This window comes from Pinus tabuliformis, chromosome Q (genome assembly GCF_031772625.1).
Source record: "Pinus tabuliformis cultivar Carrire ecotype Pingquan chromosome Q, CPIR1, whole genome shotgun sequence".
Classification (NCBI taxonomy): domain Eukaryota; kingdom Viridiplantae; phylum Streptophyta; class Pinopsida; order Pinales; family Pinaceae; genus Pinus; species Pinus tabuliformis.
The window spans coordinates 1,047,173,863-1,047,194,303 of record NC_142296.1 but is presented as its reverse complement, the minus strand read 5'-3'; the positions used below and the strand labels follow the sequence as shown (position 1 = coordinate 1,047,194,303).

Sequence of the window (20,441 nt, the reverse complement as noted above, 5' to 3'; positions counted from 1 at the left end):
CTCTGCACAAGGCATTGGGAAAAATCACTCCAGAAAAGGTCTTCACCAGGAAGACACTTGAAGTCATTTATTTCAGGATATTTGGGAGTTTGGAAAATTGTTGTATACCCGAAGAAAAGAGAAATAAATTAGATCAAACTGCTGAGAAAGGATATCTTGTGGGATATAGCGAGAATGCTAAGGCATATAGAGTCTATCTTCCAGGGAGTAGGAAGGTAGTAGTTCAACGCGATGTAAAGTTCATGGAGGACAGAGCTTTCAGGAACCGCCGAGAAATGTCTTCCAAGGAGCAGCCAAAGACGATCCGTTGGTCCAACCACTTCGATTAGCAAAAACTAGTACCAACAATTCTCCTAAAGGCAAAGCCTCAGAACAGGAGGAATCTCAGGAAGAGGAAGAGTTGATAGATGTACCCACTACCAGTGGAAGAACAAGCTGGGAACTCCGACAAATTCTACAATATGTAGAAGACTTCATTGGTGCACCCAGGAATAATAAAAGGGAGCGAAGACAGCTAGACAGATACCAGGCCCTAGTAGCTCAGGTTGGGGAACCTTCTAGTTTTCAGGAATTCGTTCAGCATCAAGAATGGGTAGATGCTATGGTGGAGGAATACAGTTCTATAATGGTCAATGATGTCTGGGAAGTGGTACCTAGGCCTCGGGAGAGATCAGTGCTAGGTTCGAGATGGATCTACAAAGTCAAATATGTTGCAGACGGTAGTGTGGAGAAATACAAAGCCAGGTTTGTGGCTAAGGGGTATGCTCAGAAGGAAGGGATAGACTACAAAGAAACCTTCGCCCCAGTAGCCAAGTATACTTCTATTAGAACCGTGATATCCCTTGCTGCACAGATGGGTGGTAGATTCACCAGATGGATGTCAAGACGGCATTCTTGAACAGGGTGATAGAAGAGGAAGTATACATTGAACAGCCAAAGGGTTTTGAGACACATGAGAAGAAATCTCATGTATGCAGATTAAAGAAAGCCTTGTATGGGCTTAAACAAGCACCTAGAGCATGGTACGGTCGAATTGATGGCTACTTGCAGAAGATGGGGTTCGTCAAGAGTGACACAAATCCTAATCTCAACTTTCTTGTCGTAGAGAATGAGCCTCTAATCCCGGTGTTATATGTGGATGATCTTTTCCTGACAGGGCCATCCAAGTTCACCAAAGACTGCAAGAAGAACCTAGCCACAAAATTCAACATGAAGGATTCGAGATAGATGCATTATTTCCTGGGGTTGGAAGTTTGGCAACAAAAGGGTGAGATCTTCCCTAGACAAGGGAGATATTCTATAGAGATCTTGAAGAGATTCAGGATGCAGGACTATAGACCTATGGCTACTCCAATGATCACCAACTGGAAGAAGATTGATGCATCAGAAGACAAAGACGTTGATCCCACCTTGTACAGGCAACTTATAAGGTCCCTGATGTATCTAGTCAATACCAGGCCAGACATTAGTTACACTGTCAACACCCTCAGTCAGTTCATGGTGGAACCCAAGCGCACTGGGCAGCAGCCAAACATGTTCTCAGATATATACAAGGAATAGTCGAGCATGGATTGTTGTACACCCAAGGCAATGACATCAACCTGAGTGGGTTCACTGACGTAGATTGGGCGGAAGTTTAGTAGATCGGAAAAGTGCAACTGGTATTGTTTTAACATTGGATTAGGAATGACCTCCTGGTGTAGTAGAAAACAGAAATCCGTGGCTTTGAGCTCATCTGAAGCAGAGTATATAACAGCCAGCACAGCGTCTTGCGAAGCCATATGGCTTAGGATATTGCTTGTGAATCTATTCAGGAGAAGGATGGAAGCGACCAGGATTTCGTGTGATAATCAGAGTTGCATCAAGTTTTTTGAAAATTCAGTATTTCATGAACGATTAAAGCACATTGACATCAGGTGTCACTTTGTCAAAGACTGTCCAACGAGGGGCAGTACAGTTGAGGTACACTCCTACAAAAGAACAGGTGGCAAACATCCTCACCAAGGGTCTAGAAAGAACAAAGTTTGTTTATGTCAGGGAGAAGATGGGGATGGTGAAGAATCCATTTCAGTAGCAAAAATGGATAGGTATCGGGAGTTGCAATGCAGCAGTTAGCAGTGGCAGTGCTATGGGCAGCATGATACAAATTGTTGAGAGGGAGTTGCAGTACAGATGCAGCAGTGGCAGTGGCAGTGTCATGCACAGAAGTACAGGAAGCAACAGTGCGATGGATGAGGGGCAGTAGGCCAAGCATCAACACAGAGGACCGATGCGGAGGATCAGTGTGATGCTTCTATGGTGAAGCATTGCTAGAGCACATTCCTCGCTAAGAGGGAGTGTTGATTTTTGGTAGCATCGGATGTGCTCTAGCCTTGAAATTTGCTGGAGAGGCTAAGACACATGAGATCTCCAAGGCCCAGAAATCGTTTGGAGAAATTCCACCCGGATGAGAAGTTATTAAAATAATTAATATTTTAATGGGTTTAGGCTTAGACTTAGGAAAATTAAAATATTAATGGGTGTTAATAAAGATAAGGATGGGAAGCTTCTAAGAGACGAGGATCAAGTCTGTTTTAATCTTAGCCGTTGATTAGAGACTTAATCTCGGTCGTTGATTCATCAAGAGGAAAATTATAAGAGAGGATCATTTGGACATACATCGACAGATACTCAGTATCTCAAGGAAAATCGATTCTCAAAGAGAAGGAGATCGATTTCAGAGGGACAGTTGCAGGGTGGAGGAAGAGGAGCGCATCAACAGAAGTCAGTGACTGAGGAGGAGGTGACGCAGGGACATTGAGACACAGCACAGAGGGAGACGCAATCCAGGGGAGACGCAGCCCTCACGCAAGCTGACGCAAAGGGATGCAGAGCCACGCAAAGTGACACAGAAGTGGGAGAAGGGTCTCCAAGGTGTCAGAAAGTTTCCAAGGGAAAGTCTCAGGTGTTTTCTCTCAGTTTCTCTGTAAAATCATTCCTTGTAAAAGCGATTGTTGCTGAAGATTAATAAAACCCTCATCTGTTGCACCGATTTTCCCACATTGGGTTTTTCTAGGGACAATTGTCCAAAAACAACTGTGTTGATGTGATTGGTTCTTGTGTATGTATTTTCTCTGTGTAATTATGTGATAACTGCAGTAGAATTTATTTTAATATTTGCTGAAGGGATTTCATAAATAACTTATTGTGAAGAATAAGTAGGTGAAATAAATCAATAGCTGCAGTGGAATTTCAGGTTAGAAATTTTCACATACTCAACAAGGCCAAATAACTGTAAAATCTTGTCGGTGATTTGCTATGCCTAAAGGTGTTGCTAGGAGCCTCCACATGCTCCTCAGCGTCCCTCAAGGTCTGCTTGGCCCATATCGGCCTCTTCCTGGTAGAGCTCGAAGGAATATCTAACTCCTCCTTCGGATCTGTTGACTGTGTGCCTGTTGTTGGTGCTGCTAGTCCATGTTCAACCTTACGGGCCTCTCACTCCCACTCCTCTACCACTGTTGGCTCCTTCTCATGAGATCTCCTAAGGGTCCTACCCTCATCAAATCTAACATCCCGACTCAAGATCACCTTCCTCTGTCCTAGAATGTAGACTCGATAGGCCTTTGAGACCTCATTGTAGCCCACAAATACGCCCCTCTCAAACAAGGGCTCCAATTTAGTCCTTTTCTCTATAGGAACATGGACATAAAATGGACTACCGAATATGCGCAAATGACACATCCAGTCTCACTACTGTAAACAGCTCCTTAGGAGTCACATCCAATATCTTGTGAGGACTCTCGTTTTACCCATACACAGTTGTATTGCAATCCTCCACCTACAAAAACATAGGCAACTCCTGATCATAGATCATTGTCCTTGTTGGCTCCATGATGGTCCTATTTTTCCTCTTTGCAACCCTATTTTGTTGAGGGTTGTAAGGTATTATGTGCTCCTTCTTAATTCCTGCCTCCCTGCAAAAATCCCAGAACCCATTGGAGGTATACTCGCCCCCATTATCTGATCTCAACACCATAATCCTCTTCCCTGTCTAGTTCTCCACAAGAACCTTAAACTCCTAAAACTAACTGAAGACCTCATCCTTGATCTTCAGGAAGTAGATCCAAGTTTTCCTGGAATAATCATATATGAACGTGGAAAAGTATATGGACCCTGTGATTGACATCACAGACATAAGACCTGAGTGCACCAAGTCTAGCACTCCCTTAGAACTAGTCTTATTGTGAGAATATGCAACATTGGCCTGCTTGCCAAGCACACACCCTTTACACACTCATTCTTGCTCCACCCAGATATCTGGAAACACAGTGACCATCTTCTACACCATAGGAAGAGCTCGGTAGTGTAGGTGCCCCATCCTCATATGCCAAATCTCACTTTGGTTGTCACTCTCATGAATGAGAGCCTTCATCAGTTGTCCTCTCAATAGATTGAGATCCCTCTCCCTTCTACCAATCCCCTGCTTCTTGCTTAAATCAATCCCTTTTAGCCCAACAACCACTTCACCTCCCGTAAAGCTGACCTCCAGTCCTTTGTCTTCTATGGCCGAAACTGAAAGGAGATTCTTCTCCAAACCTAGTACATACAACACTTTGTTCACCTCCATGATGCCACCTAAGTCCATCTGGAACTCAATACTCCCAATGCCTTCTACTGCATACTTGGCCTTGTCACCAAGCTCCACATGTACATCTTTGGGCCCTCTGGTCATGCTGATGAAGTTGTCCCGAGATCCCATCATATGACGAGATGCTCCATTATGCATGAACCAGAAAGCTCTTGTGGCGGTTCCAAAAAGGCAAGATACTAAGACAAAGTTTTTCTCAAACTTCTCAGCCATCTCCTCCATCTACGCAGGTAGTTGTTGCAATAGTCTTACCCTTGCCCTTCTTTTTGTTTGGACATTGACTGGAAAAATTCTCAAACTTAAGACAAGCAAATCACTTGACTTTGTTCGTGTCCTTTTCCTTCTTGTTCTGCGAAGATCCTCCTCCACTCTGGTTTTGCCTGGCCTTCGCTTTGCCCTTTTTTACTTGTGAAACAAGAGCAAGTTCATCTTTCTCTTCACCGCCCTTTTGTTGTCGTTTGATCCATGAGTTTTCCCATATCTCCTTCTGGGTGAAGTCATCCCATAACCCACTCCAATCAGGAAGTTGTTGACAAGAAAGAATCCCATCCACAAAAGTGCACCAATGCTTTACACACCCATTAGAGGAACTTTAACCAGCTTTGAATCATATATAGTTTCCCCAGCAGCTGTAAGCTCATCATGAGCCTGCTAGACCCTTGTGAAATAAGATGTCATGGTCTCAGATCTGTTCATTTTAATGTTTAACTTTTCTCGTAGCACCATTTTTCTGTTCTCATTTGTACTCTGATAAAGACTAGTCAAAGCTACCCACATCTGTCTTCTGGTGTCCTTCCCTGATATGTGAGGAATTATATGATCCCTCACACCATCCAAAATTATGCAGCTCACTTTCATGTCTTTGAGCTTATGCTTTGTTGCAAGATTCAGATCTAAAGGAACCTACACGTCTCTGCTTACTAGATCCCAGAGACCATTCATCTTCAGAAATCATGGTAATTTGCTCCTTCTAGGGATTGAAATTTGATACCCCGTCCAACCTATCTTCATATCTCAAACTGCTCAATGATGCCATCTCCACAAATCGACCACGGCCACAAAACCCAGCTACAAAATTTTAAGAAATAATTTTGTTGCCACGAAGAGGAAACTCGTTGCTACAAACCCTCATGATCTCAGATCTCTGCCTCAAAGTCTTCTAGGGAACTCCGATACCATGTTAAATTTCTGATACCAGCCAAATTTTTTTTCTCACGACCATTAATTTATCCGCAACAATTTATTTATTTACCCAAATAAATATTGTATCACTAGAAAATAAAATCACTAAAATTTTAACTTCTAGAATTAAATATATGCAGTGGAAATAAACTAGAGAGATCAATCACATATTGCAAAGTAATTCAGCCACAACAATTCTTTGTCATTTAATTATCTGGAAAATATGGAATTTTCGACCCAAAGAAATACAAGGAAAAATACAAAACCGGAACCTGTAACACGGCTCCCTCATAATGAAGTCGGCCCAAGGAACTCAACCTCTAGGAAATTGGCCTTCGAATGAGATCGGCATGAAGAACTCGGCCCAAATACTCAGCCAGCAACTCGATCTGCGCCCTCCTTGCATGCCACTTATGCGCACAAGGGGAAACTCACCCCTCTAGCAACTTGACCTCCTCCAAATAAAAGTAATTTCCCTCTAGCAACTCCGCCTACAATATCCTCCTACTCGGCCTCCTGGATTCGCCCCAATCCACTTGCACCTTTCCTTCTCTGCACTCCTAGTCCACAGAGCCACTCGCACTTAGAGAAAATCTCTCTCTGAATGATGACTCAATCACACACTTGTATCTTCACCTCTTCGCTAGGTTCCCTTCATCATCTTCATTAAGTCAAATTCCCTAACCATAATCTCCCTTCTAGAATCATCTTGGAGATCAACAGTTGAGATTATTCCTAAGTCACTTAGATAATTAAATTATTTATCCTTAGGAAATAACTCAATAGTCCACAGTAATTAATTTACTTTAATTATTGTACTTTTCCTAAGTAAGACTTAGGAAAGAAGACATAAATCACTTACTCCACCAAGCAAGCACCTAGAAGAGGCTAATAATGTCTTCCACGTGCTAAAACACCAAGCCTATGCCGAAGACCTTCCGAAGCTACCACTCGCATCAACAAGGTGAAGCATGGGAACAAGGGTACAACCAAGAGTAGTCAATCTTCCGGATTGACCTAGGATCCATATTAGTATTGCCCAAAACATTAAATGAAAGCACATTATTACATGAATGGTTAATGAACCCTTTGTATCTTGATAGATGACCCACCTTCCTTCAAGAAGCATGTCAAATGGGAGAGAGCACTAACCGAAGCACAAATGGAGAGCTCTGATGTAAAGCTATCTGTGGGCCATCATAGGGATGTTCGCTGGCTAACAAATGAGGAGAAAAACTTTCTCCTACAGGTTACCTACATTTAGTGGGCAACATAGCCTAGAACAATGTGAGGTGCCTCTGCAGTAGCAACTTGCTAGCACCCACATAATTAGCTACAATATATACTATCATTTGCACAATATGTTGCAAACCAATCTCTCCAATGAACCCATGCATCAAGTCACACAATAATGTCGCATCGTTAACATGCATCGATGCATCAACAAATTTAATAAACATTGTACCCCTAGGGAAATGTACCAAGAAATTAAGAAGGATCCTACCCTTCTCATTTTCTCAACTATTGGACGTCACCATGCATCCAATGGCATACCATGGCTTCTTTAGGTCTTTCAATCTAGTGTTGATGTCATTCTTTTCCACTTTAACCCCGCAACTCCTCATAGATAGGGCACTTATAGTCTTATACCCTAAGCAAACAATAGCAATAGCATCACACACCGGCTGGAAAAATGGACTGGTCTATGTGATGCTCAAAAGTATGTAACTCCAAAAACAATAACTACCCACGACCCTTTCTACTTCTTGCTTCACCTTTTTCCTATCATTGACTAAATGGAAGGTTGTGCCTTATCTCTGGTTCTTGGAACAAATAAAGGTACGGTCCTCATGGAAGGTAAATTCATGAAGTCCCTCTCACTTCCCTGGGTCCCAGATCTACTTGTGGTTCTTCAAGATCTAGCCACTCCACCAACAAGTTCACCTTTGGTAGCATCTGCATTTCCCTCTTTTTATCCTTTTCATAAATAGCATTAGTGGCAGCTCATATAATCTCTAGGCTTGATTCACCACAAATCCCAACATCGTGCCCAAGGATTTTTGCTATGTGGTACTTCAACCTATCATTTACTAGCCACACAATTTACAAGACAATCTATGTCGGTTTCTCCAATCTTCAAGTTCACCTTACTGCCAAAGTTGGTCGAAAAGCTTCAGCATATTTGGCAAGGCAATACTCGGCCTCCAACTTCAAACCTAGAACAAAAAAAAAATGAGAAAAAAACAAATTAGATGCCGCTGAAGGAGGGAAATGGGAAAAAAACAGCTTGCTGGTTAAAAAAACCACTTGCTAGTTTTAAAAATAGCTTGCTAGTTTAAAAAAAATAGCTTGCTGGTTTAAAAAATAAAACAAACCTTTGGATTGTTCTATGAGACATGAAAAATGATATAAGAGGCAAGCAATATCAAAACCATATGCAGATAATAAATGATCCCTGTTTCAATAAATAAACTTTCATTGTGATGAAAACAATCGTTCAGCCTTCTTAATACTAGTTGTTGATGTTGGTAAGCCCCTTCTCTCTCATTCCTGACCAACCGCAATGACAAATAACCCCAAAAAACTGGAAATCACCTTTAAAGAACAGAAAATCATGATTAGGTAAAAAAAAATCATGGCAAGGAAAAATTGCAATTTTTTCCCAAATTTTACAAAAAGTTGTGATGTTTTACGTTTACTAAAAAGTCGCAATTTCACGATGTTGCTGAAAAAATCAATGTTTTCAACTATGCATCAAATACACATGAAATTAGAGTATTTGAGAATCAATGCACATCAAATAGAGAGCGCTTTTAGCAGTGTTAAAAATCATAAGATTAGTTTTGTTAAGAATAACGACAAGCTACTTGCAATCACAAACATTGGTGAGGGCATCTAGTTGCCTTTGTAGACCCTTGAGAGAGGCCATTACAAGAGCCACACCATCAGCAAATAAAAATAATGCAATCAAAAAGGGGTGTAAGTTGCAACCATCATCTATATGTGTGTTCACCCTAATGTACTGTAACTCATTGATGTAAATCTCAAACAAAATCGATAACCGGGGGCATGCGTTGAAAATATCGGTATTGGCAAAATATCAGTGAGGGTCCAGAAAACATCTTATCGGCAATATCAGCGAAAATATAGGCAAAATATCAGCAAACATAAAAAAATGCATAATATATTCATTTTTTTCAGATTTTTAAACATATAAAGCAATAACAACATGAAATAAACACATTGGCACATAAATATGAAGAAAGCACTGATATATATGATGTAGTGGATGTCAAATAAAAATGATACATCAAAGGCGATACCAAATCCTATTGATCCCTGATAATTGTCCAATCAAGAACTCAAATGTGGAGAACCAATACAAAATAACATCACATATATAAAAGTATCTCGTCATCATGAGTTATATGTAGCAAAACAAATAAAACTCGCAGCTATCTATTTGAGATCAGTGCCCTCTCCCCCTTTTATGGGAAAACATGACGGGTTGTTTGTCAGGCCTGCTCCTAGTAGTAGAAGGCCCTTCCCTGCACCTAATGCCAAATAATAACTGTTGCGTATGGAGTTGTGCTCTCTTATATCTATAGAAAATGGTGTTGACGTTGATGCTCCCAAAGTCTCTTCCTCCTCTTCCTCCTGCTCCTCCTCGTCGTGTTGCTCCTCCCCCGAGTCCTCCTCTTGTTGCCCCTATTCTAATGGTTCCTTTGGCTCTAACCATGCAGGTGACTCCTCCAAGATAGGCACCTCAGACTCCATGCTCCACTGAGACAATACATCAATATTGTTTAAGGAAATGGCATCTGGATCCTTTGGTGTTTCTATTTGTTTCACTCGAAGTCGGAGATTGTAATGCACATACACTAAATCATTGACGCGTGAAAACTCCAACCTCTAAGTGTGTCAAAAAAACTAATGATTCCTGACTCTTGACACTTGACGGTCACAAATTAAAATAACAATAATGTAATTGCTCAACTGAAGGTTGGAGCTCAAAGTTATACATGTTGCGCTTTTTTGAGTGTATTTTCTCAAACACTCCATTTGCGCTCACACCCCGAAGAGCTACATGTTTGACTCAGGATTCTTATGGCCAATTTCTGCAAATTTGGTGTCCTTACACCATAGCTTTGCCACCAAATATCTACACAACAAAACAAAGAAATAAAAAAGTCAAAAACTTAAAACATAATTAAAATTTCAAATAAAAGTTATATAATTGAATTTTAAAAATCTAGAATTATAAGTAAATTCTAATGAGTGATGACTTGTCACTTACGTGACATGAAGAGGGACCTTTCCCTAATAGCATCATCAAAGCCAAATAGACCAACACAATCTTGATAAAACTGTATCTCGCTATTTAGTTTGCTATGAAGCTCAGGATCAGGTACCAACCTTTGAATACAGGAATGGAGCCCTTCCATCACCTCGCCATTAAAATCAAAGGCGCATTTGTATGAAAATACGGGGTTGAGGAAGAGTGTTGTTGCATGAATGGGTCGATGAAACATCCCTATCCACCGACTATCAATCACATCCAATAACATCATATGTCTATCAAGCCCAACAAAACCCTTGTTTACATAATAAGAACGAATGGCTTCCTTGGCCCTATCCATGGCCTCATACAATAAGCCAGTGCAGGCTTGTCCCCATCTACCAATCTCATAACCTTCATTATAGGTTCACTAACTTAGCACACTTCTTCTACTCCCTGCCAAAATGTGTCAATGTACACCAATTTTCAATGGCTCTCCCATCATGTCTCCTACTGTATCTACAATCACGCCACTCATCATAAACAAACATTTGCGTCAACTCAAAATGGCATCGAAGCAAAGACTGAAGAGTAATAAAGTTGGTGGAAAAATGTGCGATTGCAGGACGTCGCAACTCCTTGTTTCTAGTGTATTTGCTCATGAGGCTAAGAACAAAAGCATGGTTATATATAAAATTGGGGACTCTCCTAGCCATATCAAACACCTCCTTGATGAAGCAGAGTTTCCCCATATTCTCAAGCAGCAAATCGATACAATGTGTTGCACATTGAGTCTAGAACAATGTGTGGTGCCTCTACATAAGCATCCTAGTGGAGGACACATAATTAGATGCATTATTTGTTATGACGTGCACCACATTCTGCACACCAATCTCCCGGATGAACCCATCTAACAATTCACATATCATTGTTGCATCTTTTATATGTGTTGATGCATCCACTGATTTAATAAACATGGTACCTTTAGGACAATGTACCAAGAAATTTAGAAGGGTCCTACCCTTCATATATGTCCAACCATCAGACATCGTTGTGCATCTCGACACTTCCAGGTCTGTTTCAACTCCGCCAATCTAGATTTGATGTCCTGCTTTTCTACTTGAAGGATTGACCCCCGCAACTCCTCATATGTAGCACTTTTGTACCCTGGACCCACAACAGCAATAGCATCACACATTGGCTACCAAAATGGATTGATTTTGGTGATGCTGAGAGGTAAGTCGCTCCATAAAAGACACCTCCCCATAACTCTATCTGCTTCTTGCTTCTCCTTTTTTTTAACAACTGATTTTATGGAAGGTTGTGCTCCATGTCTTGTTTGTGGAACAAAAAATGATGACCTCCCACTCCCAGTAACATTAGCACTAGCAGGTGACGTTGTGGAGCCCCTCCCACTACCCTCAGCCTCAAAATCAAAAGAAGATATCCCGAAAGATCTACCTGCACGTTCAGCCTTGTTTCTTTCTGCCTCTTCCTTCTTTTTGTCTTTTTCATCAATTGTTTCAAGAGCTTTTTGTATAAGCTTTGCACTAGAAACCGTACAAAGCCGAACATCACGTTTAGGGAGTCTAGCTAGATGGTATTTCAATCGCGTAACCCCTCCTGTCATCTTGGTCCCACACAATTTGCATGATAGATATGCCCGATTTGTCCCACCATCAGGCTCCCCATACTCCCAAAATGGGTCCAAGGATTTTGGGATATTTGTAGTGAACTAATTCAAACCTAGGGCACCAAAAAAAAAAATGGCATTAAATACCCATACACAAAAAATAATAAATAATAACCACCTTATTTTAAAAAATATTTGTTTTACTACATTATTTGCAATGTGAATGAAAAATGGCAATAAGAGGGTGCATAAGAAAGTAAAAAAAAAATGAAGCTTGTTGCCCAAATATGGAGAAAACCCTTGCATTGGCTCATGGGCATGAAAATCATAGCAAATGGAAAAAAACAAAGAAGAAAAATGTTGGTAGGCAAAGAGGAAAGCAAGCATAACCTTAAATCTATGAAAAAAATCATTGACATAGGGGTTTTTAAGAACATACCTGTTAATGGAAGAAATGAAGTTTGTCTCACTGATCTTCAATCTTTGATCCACAAAAAAATTTAGTTGGTGGTGATAATGGTTGTTTGATCCTCAATCCCTCCTTGAAAACCACCACAAAGCTCTTCCCCTTCCTTCTCCAAGACTAAGAAACCAAAATGAGCAAATAAAACTACCAAAATCGCTTTTCTAGCCACGGACCAACTTGCCCAGCGATAATATCACGATATTTCGGCGATATTATCAACATTGTCCCTAAGTATAACCCCATTGACACTCTTGATGAAGTCATTTAGTCCCTGGATTGTACGAAACTGACCCACAACAATCTCACAGTCTCATAACAACAACATGTTAAAATTGGCAACTAGGGCCAAACTCCATGTGGGTCATCTTATTTATGTCAACTGATATTTTTCTTGGATCCCTCTCATCGAGAGGTGTAGGATTGATCTAAAGATCATCCGATTTCGATAAGTATTCATGAAGATATGAATTTATTTGTGTTATGGGACAATTCGTCAAGGTCGGCCAGCAACCAAATAACCCCCACGTGTGCTCAACGTTTTAGTATAAAAGGAGGTGACTTGATAGTCATTTGGAGACACACTTCACTCTTGATTTCTCTCCACTTGTTTTGGGTTTTAGTGGAAGAGAAGTCTAAGAGGAGGAAGCCCTAGACGCAGTAAGGAAGGAGCCTAAAGCTTGAAGTCTAAACGCAGTCCTAGATGATGCCCTAGCAAGGAAGACGCAGTCATGTTGTGAAGAAGAGATGCCCTAATCCTCTACGCTATCAAGGAAGACTGCCCTCATCTATATGCTGTCCCAAGGGTGACCCTAACCGCAGTAAAGAGGCTCCCTAACTCGTTGTTTTAAGGATGCCCTAACCAACAAAGAGGGACAGAACAGCGTGGTGTTTTAGGGTTGTTTCTAGGGTATGTTTGAGGGCCGAATTGCTGTGAGGGGAGGCCGAGACAACTCCCTAGAGGGCCGAGGCAAGGAGAGGTTGGTTCAGCCTACGTGGAGGTGTCTTGGGTGCAAGGAAGGGCAGCATATGATGCTGTAGGTGGGTCGCAGGTCCTAACTCTCTTTGGAGGGCAGCGTGGAGCTGTTTAGGGGCTATCTATGCCCAGGACAGCAGCCAAGGGTGCCAGCACCTCTTCAAGAGTAGGCTGCAGTCAAGGAGGGTTGTTTTGGTGGTTGATCAAGGGTTATTACAGCAGGCAAATATGCCCTAACCAGTCACAGACATTACAGCAGTAACTCAAACTTGGAGCAGCAATTGTGATGTGTGTTGGATCCGTTCTTTGGGTCAGTTTGGATCAGATTGTTGGGCAGTCTGTGGGAGCCAAATTGGTGGCTTGACATAGCAGCATGGTACATGGGACAGCAAGTACATGGTGCAGCAATGGTACTTGGGACAGCATGGTACATGGGACAGCAAGTACATGGTGCAGCAATGGTACTTGGGACAGCAATGATACTTGGTGCAGCAAGTACATGCTACAGCAACAGTTCATGGTGGAGCAATGGTACATGGTGCAGCATTGGTACAACAATGGGAGCTGCAACAAGTACATGTTGTACAGTGCAACATAGTGCACATAGGAGCAGAAATGCATAGCATAGCTCAGCATAGTACAGCACTACAATGATGGGTACAGTCATGATTAGTGAAGCATGATGAGATGCAGCATAGTGATAATGGGTGTAGCATGGTGCAGCAAAGTGAGGTGCAACATGATGATGAGGAGAAGCACAATGATGGGTGCAGCATGGTGATGGAGTCACCTTGGAGAATCAGTTGAAGCAGCATGTCTTCAACTGAGTTCAGCTACCTCATGTATCATCTTCTTAGAGATGATCTATGCTCTTATTTAGATAAGTCAAAGTGTTGACTTATGTTGTATATGTACTATCTCTCTTTTTCTCTCTACTGAATTATTGAAGAACATATAAGAAGAATTGATCAAGGGTTTCCCCACATTGGGGTTTGTCCCTAGCTAGCGCCACATCTTGTGTCCTCTTGTCTTGGCTTGTCTTCTGCGATTTATGTTTATGTTCTATCTGCAATTTACTGTTATGCTGATGTGATTGCTAATCTGGAAAAGACATTGAGCTAACTGTGAATGTTGAAATAAATTGCTCTAAGCATAGAACATACCTAAAATTAACAATAAGAGACTCCGAGATGGTAATATCTTGCAACCTCTGAAATAAAGTGTCTCGACAAAGAATTGAGGGCCTTCCAAAGTCCACCAAAAAAAAAAGACCTTGGAAAATTATAGCTCGAAGTGTAAGGATGCAATCAATAGTCTGGTAGTATCTTCTAAAGCCTACTTGACCTTTGGCTCTAAATGTACTTCTCTCCAAATGCTTAGAAAACATGTTCAAAACCATAATATAGAGCTTGGAAAAAATATACCCAATCATAATAGTTTTATAACCATTTGTTTTCATAACTACAGCCAAATTTAAGGAGCTAAAATAACATGTTTCAACCATGAAGGAGGAAAGCCTCAGCAGACTACATCATTGAAGAGATCAGCAATAGGAAATGTAAGAGTAAACACCATCCTTGAGAAACACAAATTGAATCCCTTTACTGTCAGCGGTTTCGCTAGTTCTCAAATTTCAAACAGCTCTTTTAATATCCTTGGGGGTAAATAAATGGAACGAGATTGATTGGAGAAGAAACAAGCATGGATATTGGCAACCAATCTCCAAGAGGGGATAGGCTTTATATTGTGGAGAATATGGCAAAAGGTCTAAGGGAAGTGCATAATGTTGAAAGGAGCTTACATCTTCTCAAAGTGAAAATATCTCACTTTTGCAACAAAAGAGAATCGGTACTCTCTATATGCGGTCAGAATAGAACATGGGTCATGGGTGAGAACAAAGAGTTGCTTGTAAGGGACAAGCTTAAATCTACTCTCAAGGCGCAAGGAATGGCCACCAAACTTGACTTGGATAGTGACATGAGAAACTGTCCATTTGCAACAGATCCCAATAAACTAGCTGTTAGATTCCATGTTTATGTTATGTGGTCAGACTGAATATCATGATAGGGCTAGAAGATTCCCAGTGAGAATTACTCTAGAACACATTCAGAAACCAGCAACTAATGAAACAGAGCCAAAAATATACAATGCAGTTCAAGAAGCAACATAAGCTGAATATTTGACAACAGATTTACTCACTAGAGGTTGGAGTGAAGGAAAAATTGTTGGCCCTTCTTTGTTACGTTGGATAAGAAAAGAAGCATGGACAGAACATAGCTCTCTGGATAATATTTAAGGTAAATCTCTTGAATTCAATATAATTAAAGAGACATTTTTCAAAAAACAAGAAAGAGAGAACTGGACTAGAACGATTTTATTGCTATTTCAAGCATGCACTAAAATGAATTTGCCTGGATTGTGAAGAGTAAATATCCCCCAACTAGGGAACATAGCCATTGTTTAACTACAATGTGCAATCCTTGACATCAGCTCAAACTGGATTTACTCATTTTGGAAAGAAACATATGTTACTTTATTGATCAAGAATAGGCATGCCAGATGTTGCAATATCATTACTTCAAAAAAAATATTAGTTCCTATAAGCAAGTTAATTGAAGACATGCATGTAACGAAAAAAAGCATTAATTTCAAAGTGCAAAGTGAGCAGAAAATTATAAGTTACCATTATCGTTTCTATTTCTTTTTCAGAAATTGGTGTTCTCTTCGGTTGTTCTGAAGCTTTTCCTCCTACAGTAAGGTTCTTTGATGGAGAAGGTTGCATTTTTGTTACATTGCTCTCAGTTTCAACTCTAGCGGGAGGTACCTGATGCGACACATGTTCACCTGCAAATAGGAAGAAGAAAACTTCAAAAATTCTCCACAAATCATGCTCTAACCTCTAATTTGCTGCTTAACTGTTAATGCCTCTAAGGTGAAAAGAAGCACATAGTTTTCTTTCACTTTGACTTGTATAGCAGTAATTATTTACCAGGATGACCTTGTTAAATCAATTTACTATGGATGATAGTACCACGGTGTTCCAATTTGAATATTATTAAACTACTTAAAACTTCAAAGAGCATTTCCTTAGTAACTTCATAGTGGCTCCCTAGCACTTTGAGGATAATAGCAAAGAGTCTCATATATAAGCAAATAATTAAGTTTAAGCAACTTTCTATATCAAATTTAAAATAATATAGTAAACAAATAAAATGGATGCTTATTTGATAAGTGTCTATCAATCAAGTATCTGTTGGCACAGATAAAAAATAACTAAAAATCACTGGAATGTTAGTTTTTGTAGCATCGGAGGTGTTCTAGTCTCGAAACTTTGTGGTGAGGCTAAAACACAGGAGTTCTCCATAACCCAAAAATTGTTTATGGAAATTCCAACGAGAAGTGTCTCAATTAGATTATTAGCCTATTTTTAAATATTTCCTAAGTTTAAACTTAGGGGAAAATGGCTAATTAATCAATATTAATTGAGATAAGGTGTGAATCATCTAGAAACTCATGCGGATCAACTCTGATATGATCTTAGCCCTTGATTAAGTTTTAATCTTGGTCATTGGAGGTCTAACAGAAGATTATAAGTCGATGGGTAGATGAAGAACACACTCAAGAGATGGATTTCCTTGGAGAGTTTGATTTTCCAGAGAGCAGCAGCAGTTGCCAGAAGAGTTCGAGCCAAAGAAGGAAGCAAAGGCAGAGAGGGGCAGGGGCAGTGAAGCCGGAGGAAGATTTTCCAGATTCGATGAGTACTTTGTAGAGAGGCCAAGATTTTCACCAGGAGGTTGCACAGAGGCAACGCAAACCCTCAAAGGGCAATTGGAATTTTGCTGAGGAGAAGACGTCTTCAGTTCCAGAGGCCGAGAAGAGTTTCTAGAGGGCCGGAGAAGTGCTTTCCTAGTCAATAGCAAGCAAGACGGCTTGATTTGCAAATGTTCCAGGCTGAAGCGTTTGAGGGACTACGCAGAGGTGACGCAAGGCCTATGCAAAGCAGAGTGGACGGCTTGCTTTTCAAGGGCAGTCAAGTGTCGGGATTGCTCAGAGTGAGGGTAATTTCCCTCAGATAATTTTTGCCAGTATTTTCTCTGCAGGATTGTCAATTTTCAGCATCCAAATTGTACTCAGATTATTTCACTGTTGCATAATAATAAAAACCCTCAATTGTTGCACTGGTTTTCCCAAGTTGGGTTTTTTCCGGGGACATTTGTCCAAAAATAATTGTGTCAATTTTTGTGTGTGTGGCTAGAATATTTCTCAGTTTCCAGCGCTATTATTTTCCGCAGTATTTTTGTGAAGATTGCAGTGTGTTTATTTCGTTGTTGTCATAGCAATAAACTGCTAATTTAATTAATAGTTAGAAGAAATAATACCAGTTGTTGCAATAGGATTTCAGTAGTGAAATTTTCACATGGTATCAGAGCAGTATTGATCAGGCGGGATGCTCAGAAGTGAAAGGCAAAAATCGTCCAGATTCAAAGGAATTTTGGCAACACGATTTCCAGATCTATGCAGAGGCTAGCTTAGTAGATCGAACTATTGGGCACAGAGTTCGATTATTCCAGTGCAGGTAGCAAGAAAAATTCGCCAAGCTCGGGAGTAATTCCAACAGGCAATAGCGAAGCCGGAAAGCAGTTTCGGTGAAGCAAACCAGTGTTTTTGCTGAGCAGATTCCTTTCTTGGGCACAGAAGGGTTTTCCAACAGCGAAATCAGTGTTGGGTGGAAGAGAAAGGCACACACACAGGGAATTTTTCTTAGAGAGTTTCTAGTCTAGAAATCCAAATTTCCAGTTGCAAGTGGCAGTAGCAATAGGCAGATCTACACATTCCAAGAGGGAGTGTGAGTGGCAATGCTAGCATCCAAGCAGGAAGGAGGAGATTGCTGTTTATTTTCCCACTTTTTGAGTTTCGCAAATTTTGCAGCTTTGCAGAGATGGTCGTACGAGATTGCCAGAAGAGGTCATGCGAGTTAGCCAGAATGCAAATCTAGGCAGCAAATCAACTTCCAGTTGCCAGAGACAGTTGTCGGAGGAAGTATGAGTTATCCAATGCGAGTTGCAAAGCGAAGAAGTGTCTTAGAAAGGGGCCAAGCTCAAAAGGAGATAGTGGGTCACCAGATCCAGGAGGAGGAGGAGTATGAAACTCTAGTGTGCCAGATCGGCAGGGTCTAGCGCAGTTGCAACAAGGAGATCAGTCAAGTTAGTTCCAATTTGTTACAGCGGGACCATCACCTTTGCTACAGGAGCCAATTGTATCATAGTAATAGATTCAGTGTCAACAGGTGCAGTCAGTTATTTAGATGACAATTGCATAGCTAGTTGCAATCAGTACTTGAGAGACAATCGCAGAACTAGCTGTAGTGACACAAGAAGTGCGAAATGCCCAATTGCAATATGCAAGAGCAATTTCAACCAAAAGATTCCTAGCGCAGAGCTACGCAATCCAATTTCTAGTGTAGGAGGGCAGTGTGATTTGCCAGGAGGGAGCAGAGAGATTTCCCATAGGGATATCGAGACTCAGAGGGAGTCTAGTTTCAGAGGGAGCAACCCTATGGAAGCTAGTACTTCAAGATCTGAGGAGATCAGACTCATTATTGCAGTAGTTTCCGTAGCAATGCAGAAGCAGCAACAGTATGAGTAGATCAGATTTTGCTATGTTTGCAGCGATACCCCCAAGAGAGAGGGGGGGGTGATATGGAGCTATAGTCCCAGAGTTGCGGAGATGGGCAGGGTCCATTGAGGTGTCCTCATGGATCATTACCTGGCTATGGGGACCCACAGTATTCAGTGGCACGATGGATCAGTGTCAATGATGCAGTCAAATTCCAGAGTGACAGTTGCAGACTAGTAGCAATTAGGTGTTGGGGAGCGCAATGCAGTGTTGGCAGCAATGTAGAGTGGCACAATCCAAAGTTAGCAGCAACGCAGATTCTTCAGTAGACAATGCAGTAGCTAGTAGCAGTCAAAACTCAAGAGACAGATGCAACAGACAGTTGATTTAGTATTTAGGATGCTTCTCAGTTGCAGTTGTTGCAGTAGCAGTAGCGACAGATGAGAGGGAGTTGCAGTGCAGATGCAGGGTTGGAAGCAGTTTAGAAGTGTCAGGAACAGCACAGATGCAGCATCAGAGTTGCGCAGTGGTTGGTGGGCAGTGGCCAAACTTCAACAGCGTGACAAAAGGTGATACAGAGATAGGGTGTTGTAGCAATGGTGCAGCACTAGAACACTTTCCTCGCTAAGAGGGAGTGTTAGTTTTTGTAGCATCGAGGTGTTATAGTCTCGAAACTTTGTGGAGAGGCTAAAACAAAGGAGTTCTCCATAAACCAAAAAATCGTTTCTAGAAATTCCACCTAGAAGTGTCTCAATTAGATTATTAGTCTATTTTTAAATATTTCCTATGTATAAAGTTAGGGAAAATGGTTAATTAATTAATATTAATTGAAATAAGGTGAGAATCATCTAGAAATTCACACGGATCGACTTCGATATGATCTTAGCCCTCGATTAAGTTTTAATCTTGGTTGTTGGAGATCCAACAGAAGAAGAAGAAATCGATGGGTAGATGGAGAACACACTCAAGGGATCGACTTCCTTGGAGAGCTCGATTTTTCAGAGAGCAATAGCAGTTGCCAAAAGAGTTTGAACCAGAGAAGGATGCAGAGACAGAGAGGGGCAGGGACAGTGAAGCCGGAGGAAGATTTCCAGATTCGATGAGTAGTTTGCAGAGCGGCCGAGATTTTCTCCAAGAGGTTGCACAGAGACAGCACAAACCCTTAAAGGTCAGTTCGCTTTTTGCTGAGGAGAAGACATCTTCAGTTCCAGAGGCCAGGAAGAGTTTCCAGAGGGTCAAAGAAGCGTTTTCCTAATCAGCAGCAGGCGGGACAGCTTGATTTGCAGAAGTTCCAGGTTGAAGCGTTTGACGGACTACGCAGAGGTGACGCAAGGCCTGCGCAGAGCAAAGTGGACGGCTTGCTTTTTAGGGGCAATCAAGTGCCGGGATTGGTCAGAGTGAGGGTAATTTCCCTCAGATAATTTTTGCCAATAATTTCTTTGTAGAATTGTCAGTTTTTGACATCCAGATTGTACTCAGATTATTTCACTGTTGCATGATAATAAAAACCCTCAGTTGTTGCAACAGTTTTCCCAAGTTGGGTTTTTCCAGGGGCATTTGTCCAAAAATAATTGTGTCAATTTTTATGTGCGCTAGAATATTTCTCAATTTCCAGCACTATTATTTTCCGTAGTATTTTTGTGACGATTGCAGTGTGTTTATTTC

General features: G+C 41.1%; 1 protein-coding gene across 1 annotated transcript in view; it reads right to left on the bottom strand.

Moving 5' to 3' along the window:
• Positions 1 to 20,441, bottom strand: part of LOC149223091 (uncharacterized) — a 123,795-nt gene that overhangs the window by 29,498 nt on the left and 73,856 nt on the right. Inside the window, exon 2 of the mRNA XM_089385756.1 lies at positions 15,844 to 16,004. Within this exon, the coding sequence (XP_089241882.1) occupies positions 15,844 to 16,004 (161 nt within the window). The remainder of the gene's footprint in view (positions 1 to 15,843; positions 16,005 to 20,441) is intronic.